At 36.3% G+C, this 20,248-nt stretch overlaps 1 protein-coding gene across 1 annotated transcript in view; it reads right to left on the bottom strand.

The window, feature by feature from the left end:
- Window positions 1-20,248, bottom strand: part of DAAM2 (dishevelled associated activator of morphogenesis 2) — a 124,509-nt gene that overhangs the window by 8,134 nt on the left and 96,127 nt on the right. Inside the window, exons 17-22 of the mRNA XM_015819626.1 lie at window positions 17,489-17,595; window positions 16,334-16,422; window positions 15,176-15,344; window positions 13,550-13,657; window positions 10,626-10,686; window positions 5,810-5,941 (exon numbers count right to left, since the gene is read on the bottom strand). Coding sequence (XP_015675112.1) covers window positions 5,810-5,941; window positions 10,626-10,686; window positions 13,550-13,657; window positions 15,176-15,344; window positions 16,334-16,422; window positions 17,489-17,595 — 666 coding nt within the window. The remainder of the gene's footprint in view (window positions 1-5,809; window positions 5,942-10,625; window positions 10,687-13,549; window positions 13,658-15,175; window positions 15,345-16,333; window positions 16,423-17,488; window positions 17,596-20,248) is intronic.

Raw genomic sequence — 20,248 nt, 5'->3', positions numbered from 1 at the left:
AAGAAAAACACAATTATGGAAAGTGTGCCAGATGGCAGAACTGTTATTTGAAGTGGTAAAGAAAAAGAATGACAAAATTTTAAAAATCTTTCAGTTGAAAAATATACATTTTGCAATAATTTATTTTTTTAAGTTCATGCATTCCCATCTTTCTTCTAGCTTTTTGTGTGTTTGTGTGTGTGCGTGCGTGTGTGCGTGCATACACGTGCATGTATGTGTGTTGCAGAGGATTTTCTGTTTAATGGTTCTCACAATTTAATGGCTATAGCAAGCACAATACTTCCCAGAATGCCTGAATTCAGCTGTTTGGATTGTGCATTGGCAAATCCAAAAGGAAGACAATAGTTTCATGTAGCAGTTGTGCACTGATTGGGTTCTTGTGTCAAAGCTATTTTAACATATGCACAGATGATAAGTCAGTGCTCATTGACTATATCACAATAAAAATGTTTTATACCACAGATGAACTGAAATTTGTGCATTAGATAAATAATGTAGATTGGATTCTTCAATCAATCACACCAAAACTGTCCAATGATCTGCAATCTTATGGATCTAACCTATGTTGTAATCATGCTGCTTTGGCCATGTAGCTTAGCTTTCAACTGAAGAAAAGTAAAGTGATTTGTCACATAGGTACTCAGAAAGGGAGTGCACACACAAGCAGGATTAATAGCGGTACAATTTCCAAATGTATCCAACTGACCATGCTCAGAATGCCTTTTCAGACCTTCATACTCAACCAATAGAAGATATTGGGAGGAGAGGAGCCAATGTGTAAGAGAATAAGATGGCCTGAGTTTTATGTGCAAATAATGTTTGGCTCCTCCAGTTTTAGTCATTGAATGCACTAGCAAAATTCATAGGGGGAATCTAATCTGTCTTTCATCTACGATGATTTAAAGTTTTCAATATGCCCTAGGAGCAAGACCATTTTTCCTGTTTTAAAGAATATATTTTCAAAAATATACTACCCCATCCTTTAGGCGTTGGCATTTATATTGCCAGATTCACATACAGAAAGAGAAGTGCTTCCACTGTAATGCTTCTTTATTAGCCTAATAACCAATCTTTGTGTTATGTGCCATTCATAAAAATCACACTTGTTGTTCATGTTCTGTTGCAAAACTGAAATGGAACAGTATTGTGTATTCTACAGTATATAGTATTGCCTCCATCTTTACAGGCTAGTTGCAAATGTTTCTCTGGCATAGATAATACAACTTCACCAATACAGACTCTACTGAGTTTGCAGGAGTTTGAGCCCATAGAAATACATCTGATTTGGTGTAACACCCACCTAATATTTTGAAAAATCTAAGAACTAGCTTAGATTCTGTTGGAGATAGAAGATTTTACATCCTAGGTCCACATGCAGCTCAGTATTTGAGGAGGAGTAATAGCTGTGCACTCTTCCAAAACTCAAACTAAGCTCCTTCAAGAACAGTAGATGTGTGCATACTATGAAAAGACATTAGGGAGTGATAAATTATTGGACATGTTATAGCAATTAGTATTAAACTTCTCTTATTGAGAGCATTATGCTGGCAAATGTATGCTCAGCCACTTCCAGAAAAGATTGGCTTTGCTGTGCAAATACTTTTTAATTAGCTTAGCAGAAACAGGAACTCGATTTTCCTTTCCTAGTATGATTAAATCCTGTTTTGGATTAAAATAACTCTCTACTATCTTAATCCATACAACTCCAGAAAACAAATTGCACAATGTGTTGGAAAGACTAATAGCAATGGGAAAGACCGTCTTTATGTTGAATCGGCATAGATAAATAGATAACTTCTATTTCTATTTCTATGTTTTGTTATAAGAAATGGGTCCTGACATTCATAAAGCTACTGTCCTACATGGGACAGTCCTTAGTATGTCAAATAAATGTATTTTCCCCTTCTTCTGTGAATATTATTAAAGATCACTATAAAGTTACACACAGAGGTTCCTGTTTCATAGGTATGTACCTATCAGGTAGATTTAAAAAAGTGTTCATTAAAAGGACTCTGTGAAACATGGAAAGCTCAATGTCCACACTGTCCATTCAGATGTAGATTTCAGGTTGCAGTTAGAAGTAAAAAAAAAAAAGACTGTACTTCCATCTGTAATGTGCTAAAAGGAAACACATACAAGTCATGGCTCAAAAGTGGATCCCAAGGCAGTTGAAATCTGGCGAGGGAAAATTTTAGCTTAAGAATGATCTCTCTCTTCCCAGTTACTTTGGAAACCCAATTCAGTCAACAGGTAACATTGCCACTAAAGCCAGGGCTTTTTGTTGAGAGTCTGTACATTTTGGCTCCTGTCCTTCACTGTTCCTTTCAGCTTGCCAGTTATATATTTTAGTCCTATGGGCTACGCAGTCCAGAAATAAATATTTTTTTAAAAAAAAAGATCAAGAAGAAAGGTCCTTTTAATGAAGAAAAACCAAACAAAAAGTGAAGGGTCTGGGAAGCAAAGCCCTGTGTACTCTAGGGTTCAAGTTAATACTATATTAGCCCAGAACTAAAAGACAGATGTTTGACAGCTTGAAATAACGTATTTGTTTCTTTAAGATAAAAAAACATGACTTCTGAGTAAAACCATATAAAATACAATGCTTATTTTATTTTTATAACATTTTCGTTTCTTCATTTTCAAATGAAGAGTCTCTTTCATGTTTGCACTGACCTTGTGATGGCTACACTGCAAGACAAACTTCTTCCCCACTGGAGAAGAGAGAGCTATGGCATAATTTTCTAAAACAACAGGGAGAGCAAAACATTCTGTCCTGTCCCAGGATACAAAATATAACAGGACTGGATTTAGCAGCTGACTATTTCTGCTGCTTTGGCAAAGTTCAAATTGGGACCCATGTAGTGGCATCATCAACCGAGACCACAATTGGGTGGACTACTGGTTTTCCTGAAATTACTCAGAGTCTGAAGACTTCATTTCATGGTGGCAGGATGTAGTCATCTTTCAGTGGATATAAACCTATCACTTAATTGAACCACCCAACTTGTGAGAACAGAAGCAAAGAAACAGTAGCTGGTGAAGAAATGTCAGCTGTGCATGCTACTGCCATGCTACAGTCTTCTTATCCTCCTTCTTTATTTTCTTTTCAGAAATTGTTTATCTTATTTGTCTATTTCTTCTTTGTTCTCTTTTCCACCTGAGATGTATCTTCTTAGACTTATCATAACTAACTAAATCTTTGCTACACACAGACAAATTTGGTCTGCACAATGATATTTTGTATTGGCTTTCATTCTTCTCTTATGTATTTTGTGGCTGACAAAATTTTTGCCCATATGAGTGAGTAGGACTTTTTGAAGGGAAAAGTGAATAACTCCATCTCCTTTTTCCTTCCAAGATAAAGATATTCCTACCAAGAACTTCATGTAGGTACAGGAATATATGAACAATTAAAACTGACTGATCATACTACCACATAATACTGTACTTCCTTTATAAGGAGTGGAAAATGCTAACAATTTTAGCCACCACTAAACTGTGGTGGGATTACAATGGCTCAGGAAGAACTTTCAAGTAAGAAAGAAAGGATGAGATGGCTTAAGGTGATCAAAGGCCAGACCCATAGAAACTGAGGCCAATTAGGGTTGCCAGGCTGTCACATTAATAGTACAACTTATATAGAAAGACCTCTGAACTGTAAGCTGGAAGGTAAGAATTATCTTGTTTTTACTTTTCTGTATTCTGCGTACTTCTCAGACTGAAAAAAAGAATGTAAATGATGTACATGATGATGTAAATCAATCTGTAATAAGTCAAATCTAGATTAGAGCCACACATCAAACGACACATAGCAAGAATAGCAGGTCAGAAAACAGACAGCTAATTCTGCTTATGTGTACTTGTTATGAGATGTGATGGTGCAGTTCAAAGGAATCATGCTACACTGAGAAACAATTAGGGAGTCTTCAAAATGGGGCTGAAATTAAGTTCCAAGAACAGAACATTCACAAGTTACAAACAAACTCCTCCTCTCTGTTCTAAAAAAAAAAAGCAATTAAAATCATAACTGGCCATCATAAAATCTAATAACCAAATAATAATAGGATTTCTGTCTTTTTTTAACACCACATTTTCTCTTTTATGCTAGCATAAAGGAGAAAAAAGGAACAGTATACTTACGTTGTTTAACAGTCTTTATTACTTTAGCAAAGAAGGAAAAAATGCCATTCTCACACCTTATTTGCATTATGACATATTCTTCAAACATTTTCATGCTATTGTAACTTTTCTTTATCGGTTTCTTCCTCACCCTCGGGACTTATGGGCATAGTGCCAACTTCTAGTCAGGAGCAAATAATAGTCTATTCTCTAGTTAAGTTAAAAGCTGCCTTTGGGGACATGAAATACAGCAGTTCAGAAGGAAGTGTCCTGTTTGGATTGGGGTAATATGCTAGGAAGTTGGCATATGTTCCTGCTTTTCTTGGAACAAGAACAATACAGATAACACCAATAATTTATATATCTTTTTCTTTGCTTTTAATCCTTTATTTACTCATCAGAACCAGCCTACAACAGGTTCACCTGGATAGTTTGATTACACTAGCCAGTAGGATCATCACCACCAGATAAGGAAATGAAAGCATAACATATTCAATCATAAAAGTAGAATTCCTTAGGTTGTTGAAATATGACAGCAGACCCCTTTTTAAAAACCCAGTGTATTAACTGAACTGTATCACACTTGTGTGCTTGATGAAATCAATGTTTCAGATCAATAATCTATGGCAGGAATTCTGAAACTCTGCAATATTGTGATTCCCCTCAAAATGAATAAAACTAGATTTCACTGGAGTTAGGGTTGGGCAAGAAATAAATGTACAACTTATTTTTAACAATTACATACTGATCTGTATATCAGGTAAAACAATGACAGAACCATACACTTTTTAAAACAAAAATGTTTCATTGGAAATAAGTATCTTACTTCCTAAAAGTGCCATAGCAAGTGGACGCTTTGCTGGCTTTGTGGGAGCAATTACCACTGAATGCTGGATAAGAGTTGGCCTAATCTCTCCAGAACAAAGGAGAGATCATTGAGATCATCCATGTGACTCCAGACAGCCACTCCTTATGAGCAGACCACGAAAACTGTTTTAATAGTCAGCTTATAATTGAAGTGGTTGTGAGTTGGGATTTATATCAAGCTCAAACTTGCAAAACTACCTTTATGGAGATTATGCTTGAGTAAGTCTTATATCTTAATCACTTTTTATTTATTTTTTTAAAACGTATATTGGAGAGATTAAGACCCTTCAGACTGGGAAGGTGTTACTATATTTATCAGGTGAGTTCACTTCTCCTTAAAAGATAATGATGTAAATTTGATATTGAAAGTTTTAAGAATATATTATTATTATTATTATTATTATTATTATTATTATTATTATTATTATTATTATTATTATTATTATTATTATTATTATTATTATTATTATTATTATTATTAAATATGTAGCAAAAATTAATAGTGGATTAAAGGGCCAGAGGGATTTGGAATTACAGCTTTGAAATATTTAGGAGACACCTTTTCATGGGAAATTTTGGAGGTCCCCCAATTCCAATTTGGAAGTCCCCCAATTCAGTTCAAGGCTGAGTCCAAAGCATGACCAGATCACTCTCAGCGACTAAGAATGAACAAGATTTAGAAACAGACAAGGATAACAAGAAAATGTCTTGAAAGGGGTTGTTTGTAGAACTGAAAGTCCATTTTTATTCATTCTACTGCCTGGTGAAAACAACTATTCCCATGAAATACTGATTGAAAAAAATAAATAAAAGTATTTCTTACCTTATCCCTTGCATCATTCAGAAGGTCTTCCAGCTCAGAAAAACTAAAACTGGCTACTGTGATAAAGTCGCTCATGACCGGGACGAACTTATCATCTGGTTCTCGCATACGCCTCTTCTGATAATCTAGCTCCTAAGGAAAGAAAAAAATTGGAACAGGGAATGGGTAGCTAGCAAGATAGATAACAATATAAAAAGATAACACTTAAACTTTGGAAGAAACACTGAAAAATGACAACTGAACCCATTTAAAAATAATTCCCATATCCAAATCACCAGCTTGGTTTAACTAGAATTATTGAAAACCACAATTGGTTAAGTTCACACATCACACCAAACCAGAAGTGGATGACCACTTTCTTTTGCTTCAAAAGCTGCAGGAGGCATGTCCTGAGACACAGTGATGTTATCTTGCCTTCTGGTGCTTTTGAAAATAAGCTGACCCCCCTCCTCTTTGTGGCAGCCCTTCAAATACTGGGATATTGCTATCATGTCACCCCTAACTTTCTCTTCTCTAGACTAGCCATACCAAATTCCTGCAACTGTTCTTCATATGTTTTTTGTCTCCAGGTCTTTAATCATCTTAGCTTGCTGACACGCAATATCGTTTTACTTTTCTTTCCAGTTTTAACAACATGAAAGACCCCATCCTACTATGATTCAGGTTGTCTGAACATTTCTTAAAAAAAAAAAAAAAACACTTGCAAATATTCTGAATGACCTCAGGAGGTCAGTCAAGGACAATTTCAAACATAGTTGTTATCCCCTTCTTTGCAAGACTGTTGCTTCCTAGCAAAGTTTACCACTTAAATTTACTCACTTAAATTCTAATTTCTGCATAGCCTAGAACAGAACATTAATTTCTACCACCATCATCCCAACAAATCAGAATAATAAACTCATTAGATTTTGAGATTACGTTTGCTGCTTTTGTCACATTTTTCCCCCTCAAAATGAAGGTTTTGAGAAAATCTTTTTGCCAGAGGACTCCACTAGAAGTCTGGAAATTGATCTCATGATTCAAATTTGACACAATAGTAGTTTAGGAGTGCAGATTAAGGAGAACTGGATTGAATCTCCCTTGATCTCATCCATCCCACACAATTTTATTTACCCCACAAGTTTTTAAGATGATCTCTTTGTGTATTGATCCTGGAGAAAAATGGATTTATAAGCAAGCATTAAGAATTTGATTTCATGAAAAAGAAGGTGAAGAATCTGATTATATTTAAGGCAGGAAATCCAGAAAATTGTAGAATTAGAGTAAGCTGCCTATACCTTTAACAACTTGGTTTATCTAACTCATTATTGCCTACTTTGACTAACAATGAGTTTCTGGGTATTAAGATACATGCCTATGCTACTTCTAACAAATCCCTGAGGCTTGACTTTGGATCCATTAGCACATCTTTATCCAAGCAACAGGACTTCGTTCCCCAATGCTACAACAGTATTTTGTTTGGCAATTATTAGGCATTGCTTCTTTTTATCTACTCCTCTGTTCTTTTCCTCTAAGCTGAGGTAGCAAATATTGATGGCTTTCTTACAATCATGGCTTATTTATTGCTTTCAGTTTTGACTGGAATAAGCACCTTTGGAGAGCATTGTTTAGAACACTGTTTATTTTATCCTTTGCCTTGAGGAAAAGCTTAGAAACCAACACTGCATTGTTATAGACAGCACCCAACTTAAGACATGTGTTTAAAAATCCTGCTTTCTACTGTTTGTCGAACGGTTTTACAGTGAAGTCAATCCCATAAAAGTTACAAATGCCATTGGCAGGAGAGCTGATGCCTTGGCAGCAATCCTCATAAAGAGAAGCGAGGGTTTACAGCTTTCCATTTTGATTTACTTTGCTTTGCTGGCTGTAGTCTGTGAAGTTTCTCAAAGCTAGGCTCACATCTCATTTTTAAATGGTGCTGCCAGCCCTGGGAAGCGAGGGATTACAAAGTGCCTCTGTGAGCAGCTGACTGTAAACCTATTTTTAGTCTGATGTTTGTAAGAAGGGGCCTTGAAAAACCCTCTCCACTGTCAGTGCTAGGACTGTGGTGAGAACATGTTGGAATGCAGTCAACAGTTGCGCCTTTTTTTTCTCTTCGCTTTCCCTGTCGTCTCCTCCCAACAAGGGCCTTCTATTGTTGTTACAGTGCTACTTTTTACATACCCCCAAAAGAGTGAAATGAATGAGCTACACAGGGAGATGTTGGCTGCCAAGTTTTATAATAATCATAAAGTGATATGGGAGGGAAAGGAACTGGTGCATGAATGGGATAAAATGCTTGGCCAAGAAGAAGGGGAAGGTACCGCAAGGACACTGGCTAAGTTGAGAGTAAGTGGCATGCCATTCAAGAATTGCATCTTGCAATCTCACGCTTTTATTTAAAAGAGTTGCTTGGACACAAAGTTCTTTCTGCCTGTTCTGGAAGATGGGCCTAGAAAAGAGAATTTGTCAAGCAGTACACTTAGTGTTTGAGAACTACCTTCTCAGGATTAGCAAACAAACTGACCACCTGTTTGCCACTGCTTGACTTCCTATAATATTTGGCTTTAAAATGCATATTAAAACACACACGTTGAGAAGCACTTAATGAATTGGAGGTACTTTTTAATATCTTCTAGAATGATATTTTTCCCCCTTATTGAAAGGAAAGATGCCTGCATCTCCCATTCAAATACTTTTTCTGAGGGCTTATGAGTCAAGGGTGTGCAGCTTGAAGAGCAACAAGGTATTATTTAAACTTGACAGTGGAATTTGGAATGAATCTCAAAATTTACTCTGAATGTAAGTTAAAAGGAAGTTTGAATGGGTCTAACAGGGACTAAAGATGCTTGGAAATAAATCCCTGATCTGTAATACTGTAAGGTTTATTATCCTTCAAGAGAAGCAAGGAATTGATGCCACTTCCGTGTACTTGCAGCTAATCATTTTAAACTTTATTATTAGACAAGGAGGTCTTTACCCATTTTTTTTTACAAGTGAGGACTAATCTAAGTGAGAGATGAGTCCTCTAATCTAGCCGAGTCCTCACTTATATAGTAAAAAAACCCTGCTAAATATCTCTTTGTCTAACAGTAAGGATTAAAATGCCATTTGTAGATAAACAGAATAGCAGCAAATAAAAATGATTTAATTCAATCAGTTGAAATCTCACAGAGGAAGAAAGGAGTGAAAACAAGGAATTGTTATAACTTTCCCATATAAAAAATTCTTCCTAAGTAACCTCACAGGGGAGCATGGTATTTATAGCTCTAAGAAAAAAGTGCTATTCTGTACTTTGAATATATCCTGTCTACTAATACAGAGCACCACCAAAGGCTACTTCACCCATTATATGGTGACTGGGTATATGTTACAGTCCTGTGTTAGAATCATTCCTTACAAATGAAACATGAAGTAAACATAAAGTAAAGCTTGGCATTAACATTTCATTGTTCTATCTCCAGAGGACTGCACCAACTCTCTTAAGGAAATTACTGAAAAAAAGTGTTTGCAGTCAAGTAATTCAGCAAGAGAAAATAAATAAAATGATAAGTCTCTAAAATGCTCTCAACTTGCTGCAAATATTTAATCTTAAAAGGATGTTTGGTATTGCAAACTAATCTAGCAGTCTCAAGTCACAGGCAAGAACCATGACTAAAGGAAGGCCACACAGAAGGCCCAAGACAGATAAAATGAGAAAGAAGATGTTACTGGCTGTAGCTCCTACCCTCAGTTCATGCATTTGCAATACCCTAAAGAATCCTGTATGACTAAGTCTTTCTGTTTGCAAAAGCTGGCTGGCTCCATTCCTTATGAGTTCAGTGTGATCCCACAGAAATTATCCCAGAGCCTGTGCAATTCAGAAAATAGAAAGACTATTCAAAGACTGAGATACTCCCTAAAAGACAAGGTTGCAATATCCCAAACCTTTATTTTAAAAACAAATTACAATGGATTTTTCCCCCTACACAATTGGTATGTAAGAACTATAGAAAATCCAGAAATGGCATGAAATGCCATGGTTCATTCATAAGGTAGCATTTGCCTGCAGAAAGGGAGACAAAAGAGTCCTGCCTGACAATCTGTATAAATGCTAGCCATATTTGGACTGATCTTAGAGAGCTCCCTACAATCTATGCAACTATATCACATACAAGATTCTGTTAAGACATTAAAAGGGCAAAATGCATTCTACTGGGAAAAAAAGAATCATGTTTAAAGGCTTTGAGTCGGAAGCAGTTGTGTTTACTTCTTAATGTAACAACTGGTTTAAAACTATATGATAGCCTTCCCCCATTGGGGGCCCCTCTAGGTGTGTTGGACTTCAGTCCTTCAAGTAACTCAATAATTCTGTGGAATAAAAGATTGATACATATGAAGAGCACTGGGTTGGGTAAGGCTGTACAGCAAGGTGGCTATCTCCTTTCAGACTTGCTCTGCCTACTCTCTCCCTACTTGGCAATCATTCTGGCAGGTAATAAATGCCTTAATGCTTAGGCTACACCCTGCCTGTGTAAACCTGTCCAAAGAGACCACATCTAACACCTGCTCAGAGACTAAAAGTCTCTGAAAGAAGAAAAAAGTTTTCAACATTTGAATTAGCACAGTTTATCAAATTGCCGTTCCCTTGCTCACAGCCCAGATCAAACAAACTTCCCTGCACATCTGTTAATATCATCACATCAGCTTTCGCAAGAGATATAGGGGTGAGGGGTAGGGAATGGTCTCAGAGAAACAGGCTTTAGCTTGACAAGAAAGAAAAGCTCCTTCTTCTCCCAACAAAACACCCTGGTGGGCATTTTTAAAGTAGTGTGTTTAGAAACTATGACATACTTACAGCTTCAACAGCTTTCAACCCAGTCTTTATATTATTAACTTCTTTCTCCAATTCCACTAGGCTGCAAGGAGACAGAGAGTGGTTTAAAACAAAAGTGCAATGTTATAAGGATGGTAGAGGAATTGCTGAAGTAAAGACAACCATCTGTCCTTCCAGTGTCTTATTTTCCCCCCAACACCAGCCCCCCAGCAGATACTAGCAGAACAGAGAGACATGTCCATTCTGCTGTTCACTGGCTTTTAAGAGAACACTTAGATTCTTCAAAAATATGAGATTTGGCCTCAGATAGCTGCACATAGGAGGCAGGCTACCAGAGCTATGACAACTAAGCCTTTTCATCTAACCAGCTTAAATGAAGCACAGCAGTCCTTGTTTGCTGTTATTTGGTGTTCTTGTATTTATTTAGTTGATTCCATGTTGATTAATTTCTAAAAATAAAAATAACCATATTGCCAGTCCCTCTAAGCCCCTATTGTGGAAAGGCGTAATAGAAATGTTATTAATTGTTAATTGCTTAAAAGACAAAAGAAGGTAGCTCCAGGAGATCCATCTGACTCAGATCATGAATACTCCTTATACCAACAATTAACTATTTTTTAGGGCTGTGTGTGCTCTCAAATTGATTTGGAAATGATGTTTCCAAATGCAAAGGATAGGAACAGCATTTATTCAAAACAGCTGTAACCCTTTTAGCCTTCTGTGCAAGTATAAAAAAATACAGTTGTTTTAATAGACATCTCATTAAAGTTGCTGCCTGCTTATTTAGTTTTTTTTAAAGCATGCTGTCAGAGATAGTAACATTCAACCATGTCTGGATTGAGACCAGAAAGCATGGACATACTGCAAATGCTTTCATCAGCTTTGCAGTTTCTCCACTGTTCCTAGATGCTGCTTCAAGTATTTTTTTTTAATCTTTAATTTCTTCCAATTATGTTAAAATCAACATAATTATGTGTCCCATTTAAGATACATAACTGATCAAAATAGGCTAAATTGGTTAAACTTTGGGGGCAGATTTCAGTGTGGCAAACGTTTGTTCTGGGGAATGAACTGAAGTTAGACTGAATCTTAGAATGGAAGCCTTGGAGAGAAATTTCCTGACAGAATGATTGATCACTCAAAAGACATGTCTTCAGAAGTTGTGGGTGCTCCAACACTGGATGTTTTTAAGAAGAGATTGGACAACCACTTGTCTGAAATGAAATTGTATTGGATCTCCTGCTTGAGCAAGGGATTGGACTGGAAGACATACATAGTCCCTTCCAACTCTGTTATTCTATTAAACAGTCCAGCACTGTTATTAGTATATGTTAGAATTTTGAATGGAAAAAATATCAATAGAAGATACTGTTCGCCATCTTATAAACTTCAGAAAATTAATACAATAACCTCCAGTACTTATTATAGATATTTTTCCCTAGATAAATGCTCCTTGGACTTAATACTGGCTATTCTTTGGTATCCCCCCACCCCAGATTTACTATAGGAATTGTGGCAGAAATGTTTGGATCTTAATGTATTGGATCTTAATGTATTTTTGTGAAAGGCGAAAAACTTTTGATATTTTTCCTGATTTAATTATACTTTATCTAGGTTAGGTTAGGTTGCTTCTTTGTGCTTGTTAACTTAATACATTTTGTTCATTAATTTTTTTCTAGAAGTAGAAGGGTTACACATTAGCATATAAAATGAAATTAATGCTTGGAATACCAACACTATATATCAGATTCATGCATGAGCTAAAACCAGAACTGTGTATGAAATAAGCACAGTTCAAAACATCAACATGCTCCAAAGTAAGGCAATAAAGAACTGGTACAGTTATCTTGATGTCCTTTAGTCCTTCTGAAATCACTAGGATTTATTGACCTTCATATATCTAACATTTACTTTCAGATACAATAGCAGAAAATCACACTATGAATCAAACAACATCTTTAAATTAGTGAAAAGGAATAACTGGAACAGGAACTTACAAAATTTAAGGTATCCTTTACTGATGTAACTGATTGCTATTGTTAATTTTATAAAAAAAATAATCCTGACTTTCAGTTTCATCAATGGTCATATTTTGTTTTCTGTTTTTCTACCGAATCCAAGTGCTCAAAAGCTATTAAAGTTATTATGGGAATGCTCTGATATTATCATAAGGCTTTGGTTCTTCTTTGATTCATAATTCTGCAATATTTTAAGCACTAAAGACTACAGAACATATTTAAAAGATACTGAGATGGATGTACAATTTTAATATTATTCACCTGACAAATGTTCACTTTGGGATATTCTCACATTTTAAAAAGCAAGTAAAATATGCTCTCTTTATTTATAATTCATGGGCTACTAAGAATATTAATACTTATTACATATTTAATTATTCAATATTAATCTATAAATTAATGTATTGCAATCCAATTGTTATGGCCCATCTCATGCTGGGCACTTTTGTTAGATCATTTCCTGTTTAGAATTACACATTCTGAAATAGAATATTTATTCTCAGCAATACTCAAGAATATTTTTCATTATTAACTAAGTGAATTATAAATGTATTCATTGATTAAAAGTCAAAAACTCTTGTGGTCAAGCACTTTAATCTGAAAATGATTTTCTAAAGTTCATTATATTTTTGACTGATAATTATGATATTTGCTTCTGTTTATGTCCCATTTACACAGAATGCTGATCTATAGACCATAAACACATCTCATCATAATCACCCATCATTACTTTAGCAGCAGCACCACTTTATTTATTTATAAAGTATCAGTTTAATATCTGATATGTTCTCATTATACATCACCTAGAGTTGCTCTGTGAGTGAGATGGGTGGTCAAATGTAAGGTCTACTCATCTCACAGAATAATTCTGGACAGGCTGCAATGAGAACAGTTGAACTTAGCCAAATGGCAAGAAATGATACTTACTTGACTTTGGCTGCTTCCGGAAGATTTTGCAGTTCAGACTGTATGTCAAGCACATTTAGGTAATTCTTTTCAAAGATCATGATCAAATAATGTAATAATGTAATATTCCTAAGAGAAATAGGTATAAAAGAGACAGGAAACAAGATCATAAGGGTAATTATCATGCTGTATCTGAAAAGCTTAAAATGAAATCAAACTCTTAGTCTAACATCCACATTTTTAAAATAAAATTGCTGTAATAGCTACTTCCCCAGGCTTTTGGGTCAGACTGAGTAGAGTCTTCAATCTGAGGAGCTACAGTATATTTCAACTCTGATTGCCATTTTATTGTTTTGCTAGGGTTTAATGGTAAGTATTGTTTTTTTACTTGGCTTGATTTCTCTTCCCTTTTTGGACACCACCCGAGCCATTTTATTTGACCAAGCAGCCATGTAAATGCTTTTATTAATTTAATATTTCACATGTTTTGTGCGAAAGTAAGAGTGAGGAAAGTTTTGTCTTCAGATGTGATGTGTATGATGACTGCCAGCACCCTTGACATTCTGGGAGCTGCATTTCAACAACATCTGGTGGACTAGATGTTCCCACCTCTGCCCTGAAGACTCAAATGATTATTTGCAAATGACTCAACAACAGAAGAAACACTGTACAAAGTACAAAGGTCTCCCAGCAAAATACCCCAAGCCTCCAAGAAGACTATTCAATGGCTATATTGTTTTATTTGTGCGTGTAATTTCCAAATGAAGAGTCTTGCCTTTGCTCAGATCCCTGAGATAGTTTTTATTTGGGGATGAAAGTTCCTATCTTCTGAACCCCATTCCCCGGCTGTGAAAGTGGAACAATTTGGAAGAACAGGAAAGAGGTGCTGGTAATTTGGCTTAGAAAAATTAACATTCCTAATAGCCTTCAAGAGAATCTGACTTCCTTTCTTCTTTTAAAATTTTTATGCTGCAAAAAACCCCAACAAGTTCACTCCTAGTGATATGGAAGGATGATACATACATTTATGGATGCTTTCAAAATGAAAAACAAAACATTTCTTTCTAATCATCAAGTGTCATTGGATAGAAGCACTGTGGAGTAAAATAGCTACAGAGATCATGAACCATCACTAGTTTCTTGTAGCAGCAAAGACAATTCCAAAAGAAAGTGCTGGCTATTTATACAAAGAGAAATACTCTGCCTCTTAGATTTGAAATAGTTTACTATCCCCTGAAAATGAGTTGGGCTTTTTTGTAAATTCTCATGAGTGTGCTAAAAAATTTCAGCTCAAAATTGCACACATATCATTAATAATTTTAGCCTTGCCGAGATTTTTTTTTCAGTTTGAAAAACATTGCTGTCTTTTAGTTCTACCTAGAGTAACTGTCATTATATTTCAAGACTAGCAGAAATATCCTTTTGATACAAAGCTATTTTCTCTGTTTCAAGCTTGCGCCAAAATTAATTATATGGACTGTAACCACTTTTAATGTAAAATCTTTTCAGATGTGGATGCTTATATATGATGTACAAAATTAATAGGCTGAATTTTAATTGTTTTTTTATATTACAAAAACTCCCTTAAAACTTTTTTTTTTAACTGAAGTACAGTATTGAAGATTTATCATCAGTAAGTGAACCTACTTATCTATGCTAGATTTGGTGTCTGCAATCTTATTCAGGCTGGAAACCTTAAAGCCGTATGCATTTCCTCTTTGTCCCTTGTTCATGTAATTGCCAAAGGCCAACACAACCTCTAAGAGCTGCTTCAGGTGCTTGCTGCGGATGAGCTCTCTGGAAGCCAGGAGAATAGCTGAAAGAAACAAGAAGTGCCCTTAGAGCAGTGGTTCTCAACCTTTTCAATGCCGCGACCCCAACCAGTCGTAAGTCGAGGACTAAACCGGTCATAAGTCGAGGACTAAACCGGTCGTAAGCCGAGGACTAAACTGGTTGTAAGTCGAGGACTACCCAACCGGTCGTAAGTCGAGGACTTTCCCTGCCCGGGAGCGCCACGCATGCGTGGTTCCGCCCCCTGCGCCGGCCGAGGTGTAGCTGGCAAGCGGCAGAGACGGAGCAGGCCGACCACCAGCTGGCCCAGCTCAAGGGAGGTAAGGCACCCGCCGGAAAAGGGGAAAAAATGGCGGACAGCCTTGCTTGGCGACCCCCGTGAAATGGTCGATTGACCCCAAATGGGGTCGCGACCCATAGGTTGAGAACCGCTGCCTTAGAGTAACATACTGGAATGATGATAGTTGAAAGGGAGAATGTAGGGGAAGGATCCCCCTAACAATGCATACTATATTTTTCTAAAGCCAAAGCTCTTCTCTCACTTTTCAACACAGGAAGTGCAATACTGAGTGGGGAAATAGTCCACTGAATGTGTTTGTTTGGGTGGTTCTAATTCTGCAGAAAAAGCTTTTGGGAGACACAGGTATTTCACTAAAGAGATTTTGCATACAGCCAAAGTGGGGAACCTGCACTCCCTGCCTGCTCCATCCTCAACCCTCTCATTGCTACTAGAAAATGAGATTGTCAATGAAGGAAGGATTGTGACAAGCTTTCTTCTACAATAATCTTGATGCACTCCCCAGGACTGTTAAGCTCCAACCAACCCATTAAGAAACTGGGATCCTGCCAAAGAGCTAGAAAATTCAGGCTGTTCAATTCATAACACAAACTATAGTGGCACTGATTTTATTCTGCTTAAGCTTGCACAGAATGCTTCAGTACACAGCATTCCTTGGGCAGGATGACACCTCTGACACCTGAAATATGCTACTGTTTGTAAAGAAAATAACTTACCTTCCACTTTTGGCTTAGCTTCAGCAAGCCTCTCTGGAAACTTCTTCTTAAAGAATAATGCCTGAAGTCTTTGTTGGTAGTGGTCAATCCTAGAAAGAAAGGAGCCAGAGATCTGAGCTGCATTTCAACAAAACAGAATACCTGTAAGACCAATCCATTTTTATTCAATGTATATTTTATTACTAGAACAACAGAAATCCCTGAATATAAAAAAAATGCTATCAGCTGCTCTGCCTGGAGACAATGTCTTGCAGCCAAGGATCAATCATGCATTTGTATTTCCCTAAAGAAGAAAAGATATTGAGGAAAAAAGGAAAAAGAGGAGGAAGAAGTTTCTAGTTCAATGAAAGAAATATTTTCCCAGTATATTTCCAGTATTTTACACAAGGGTCACTCTTAGCATCACTAACTTGAGCCTCAAGCTTCCCAATTCCACTACACAACATAGCAATTCACATGGGGTAGAGTCTGTTACTCAAATGCATGATATTTTAATATAATTTAGATAGAAAAAGCAGGTGACAGAATTTCATTGACAAACACAGCTATGTAATCACTAAGAATTTCCAAGCTACAATGATATTGTTTGAAATATTGTACTGTATCCGCCATTCCCATCTGGGTATTCTCAACTTATTCGATTTAACTTCCATAATTGTGAGTTAGCAAGGTCATATTGTCTAGGAATTATGAGGGCTATATTCTTCTGTAAAAAAGTAAAGGAGTCCTTGCGGATTTTGCTCCGCTTGGCGTTGCTGACTATAAGGGGTGGTGCTCATCTCCACTTCAACGCCACTGAGCCAGCGCCATCCAACGCCACTGAGCCAGCGCCATTCCACTGTCATGTGGCCAGCATGACATCATGGAGCTCTGTTACCTTCCCACTTAAGTGGTACCTATTTATCTACTTGCGTTTGCATGCTTTCAAACTGCTAGGTAGGCAGGAGCTGGGGTGAAAACAGGAGCTCACCCTGTTGTATGGCACTCAGATCTTGAACCTGAGCTGCTGACAAACCCAGCATCTTAATCACTTAGCCAGCACCCCCATGTTCATCTATAGAAAAAGTTAATTGACATTATTATATTCCCTCCCTTTCTGTCTTCTTTTTATTCTCCATCACATGCAAACAGACCTAAGTATAAAATTATATGCACCTGCTCATTTCATAGAGGAAACGATCTGCTCTCGCCATGCGATCAATTTCATGCTTATGTTCTTCCAACAGGTCAATATCACTCTTCTCTGGTACAAACTTCAGCAGCTGGAACACCAAAAGTGTTTTTTTTAAAAAACAACAACAATACAGACAATATGAAACAACCAACCAGACAGGGAGATTGACAGCATAAAAATGAACAAAAAAAATGGTGCTGAAAATGCTGGCCTACATCCTGCTATAACAGTATTTTTGAACCAATGCATCTGAAGTAATTAAAGTGATCTTCCTGAAACATTTGCTTGATTCTTTGTCTTCCTACTGTGACTTTGTTACATACTTCACAACTCCATGTAGGATATCTCACTTCCAGCTACTATTTGCTGGGTATCTTGTTGATATTTAATAAAGAACTTCTTTGACATATAAGGCCTTTCAGAGTGTAGCACTGTAAATAAAACACTAAAAGTGTTCTTCCCATTCTTCCTCCAATACAAAGTTCTATCTATTCTCCCCTCCATTCCCTCTAGCACATTACTAAAATGGCTGCTCAGAAAGATAATGAACAATGTCGATATGACTAGATTTATAGGGTGCTCATTCAAAGTTTGAACTCAAAATACAGCTCATTCAGCAACAGATTTTTTTTAATCTTCTGGTGTGATTAAGGCTTGGTTTTACACATCCAATTGCCACTTCCAAAATATGCTGGAAGATCAGCCTAGTTTATATGCTTGTTTACCAATTCATTAATTATCCCAAGAAGTAGTTTAACTGTTACAGGGCCACAGATGAGCTATTGACAATGGAAGAAATCTATTGCAAAAGTGAAAAAAATGTGTACAGGTAAAATCAGTTTGAGATTCACAGACTCATTCCCAGTAGTGTGTGCCTGTCTTCAACAGTGAAGGGACACAGGGCAGAAAACATCCTGCAGCCAAGAAGTCTCCACACACATATTTGCACCTCACAGGTGACCCTGAGGACACAGGTAAACCTCCAAAATGGTTTCAATGACTCTCTAAAAAGAATGTAAATGACCAGCTGTCTGCAAGGAATATAAATCCTTCCATTTGCCACCATCCAGTCAGAGCTGAAGAAGCTACTTGGATGAGAAACAAAATGTCTTCAAAAGAAACACAAGAAAGTCCAGTTGCCTCCTGAAAAAAAAGCACCTTTGGGATAAACCATGACCTAGATGACTGAGAATCTCCATAGACAGGTAAAATAAAGGTTAATTATACAGGTGTCCTCGACTTACAACCAAAATTGAGCCCAACATTTCTGTTGTCAAGTGAGACATTTGTTAAATACATTTTGCCCCATTTTACGACTTTTCTTGCCACAGTTGTTAAGTGAATCACCGCAGTTAATAAGTTAGTAAACTGGTTGTTAGATGAATCTGGCTTCTCCATTGACTTTGCTTGTCAGAAGGTTGCAAATAGTGGTCATAAATATGAGTCAGCTGCTAAGTATCTAAAGTTTGATTACGTGAGGATGGAGATGCTACAAAGGTCCTCTGAAAAACGGCCATAAGTCACATTTTTCAGTGCCATTGTAACTTTGTTTTTTTATTAAAAAATTATTGATTTTTTTCAAGCATTCAATAGTACTTGTTCAACAAACGTGTTGTCTGAGTTTTACATTCACTAATACAGATTTAATTCTTAATCCTTTATTCTTTTCTCTAGCCATAGATAAAATAAGTCCCACGTTTGATAATATTCTGTTTCTTTTTTTTGTTTCAATCTCAAAGTAAGCCTGTCCATCTCCGCACATTCTAGTATTTTGTTTAATTATTTCTTCATTTGATAGTATTTCTTCATTTTTCCAGTATTGTGCAAATATAATTCTTGCTGCTGTTATTACATGTAAAATCAAATATATGCTTTGTTTATCAGTCTTTTCTGGCATTATACCTAATAAAAAAAGTTCAGGTTTAAAATCTATATGTTTTCCCAATAACTTTTCTAGCCACGTATTTTTTTCCAATAACTCTTTACTTTGGCACATGTCCATCAAACATGGTAAGTACCTGACTTGTGTTTACATTTCCAACATCTATCTGACATGTTTTTAAACATTTTTGCTAATCTTGCTGGTGGCAAGTGCCATCTATAAAACATTTTATATAAGTTTCCTTTATAAGAAGTTGACATTGTAAATTTATAATTTCTTTCCCACAAGTTTTGCCATTTTTCTAATTCTATGTTATATCCCAAAAAATTTTTGCCCATATTATCATTGTTTTTTTTAACTTGTTCACTTTCCATTTTCAAGCTCAATAGAAAATTATAAATTTTCTTAATTAATTTCTCATCAGAGGTTAATAATATCTTATCAAACAAGTTTTGCTCCTTATAGAATCCATACAGTTTAACATCGCATTTGTAAGTATGCATACCACGATAGATTAATATCTTGATTTTCCATTTCTTGTTTAGATTTTAAGTTCCCTTCAGAATTTAGAATATCTCTGTATGTCCAATTTTTTTCAAAATTAACTAAATTTGGATGTACAAATGCCTCCGTTGTTGAAAGCCATCCTGGAATTTTCAAGTATATTTTACATTTTATTTTTCCCCATGTTAATAATAATAATAATAATAAAGTTGGAAGGGACCTTGGAGGTCATCTAGTCCAACCCCCTGCTCAGGCAGGAAACCCTATACCATTTTGGACAAATGGCTGTCCAGTTTCTTCTTAAAAACTTCCAGTGTTGGAGCATTCACCGCTTCTGGAGGCAGGTTGTTCCATC

The sequence above is a fragment of the Protobothrops mucrosquamatus genome, unplaced genomic scaffold (assembly GCF_001527695.2).
Source record: "Protobothrops mucrosquamatus isolate PMUCROS unplaced genomic scaffold, P.Mucros_1.0 scaffold960, whole genome shotgun sequence".
NCBI lineage: Eukaryota > Metazoa > Chordata > Lepidosauria > Squamata > Viperidae > Protobothrops > Protobothrops mucrosquamatus.
Note: the sequence above shows the minus strand (reverse complement) of the source record. Positions and strands in the feature narration are given on the sequence as shown.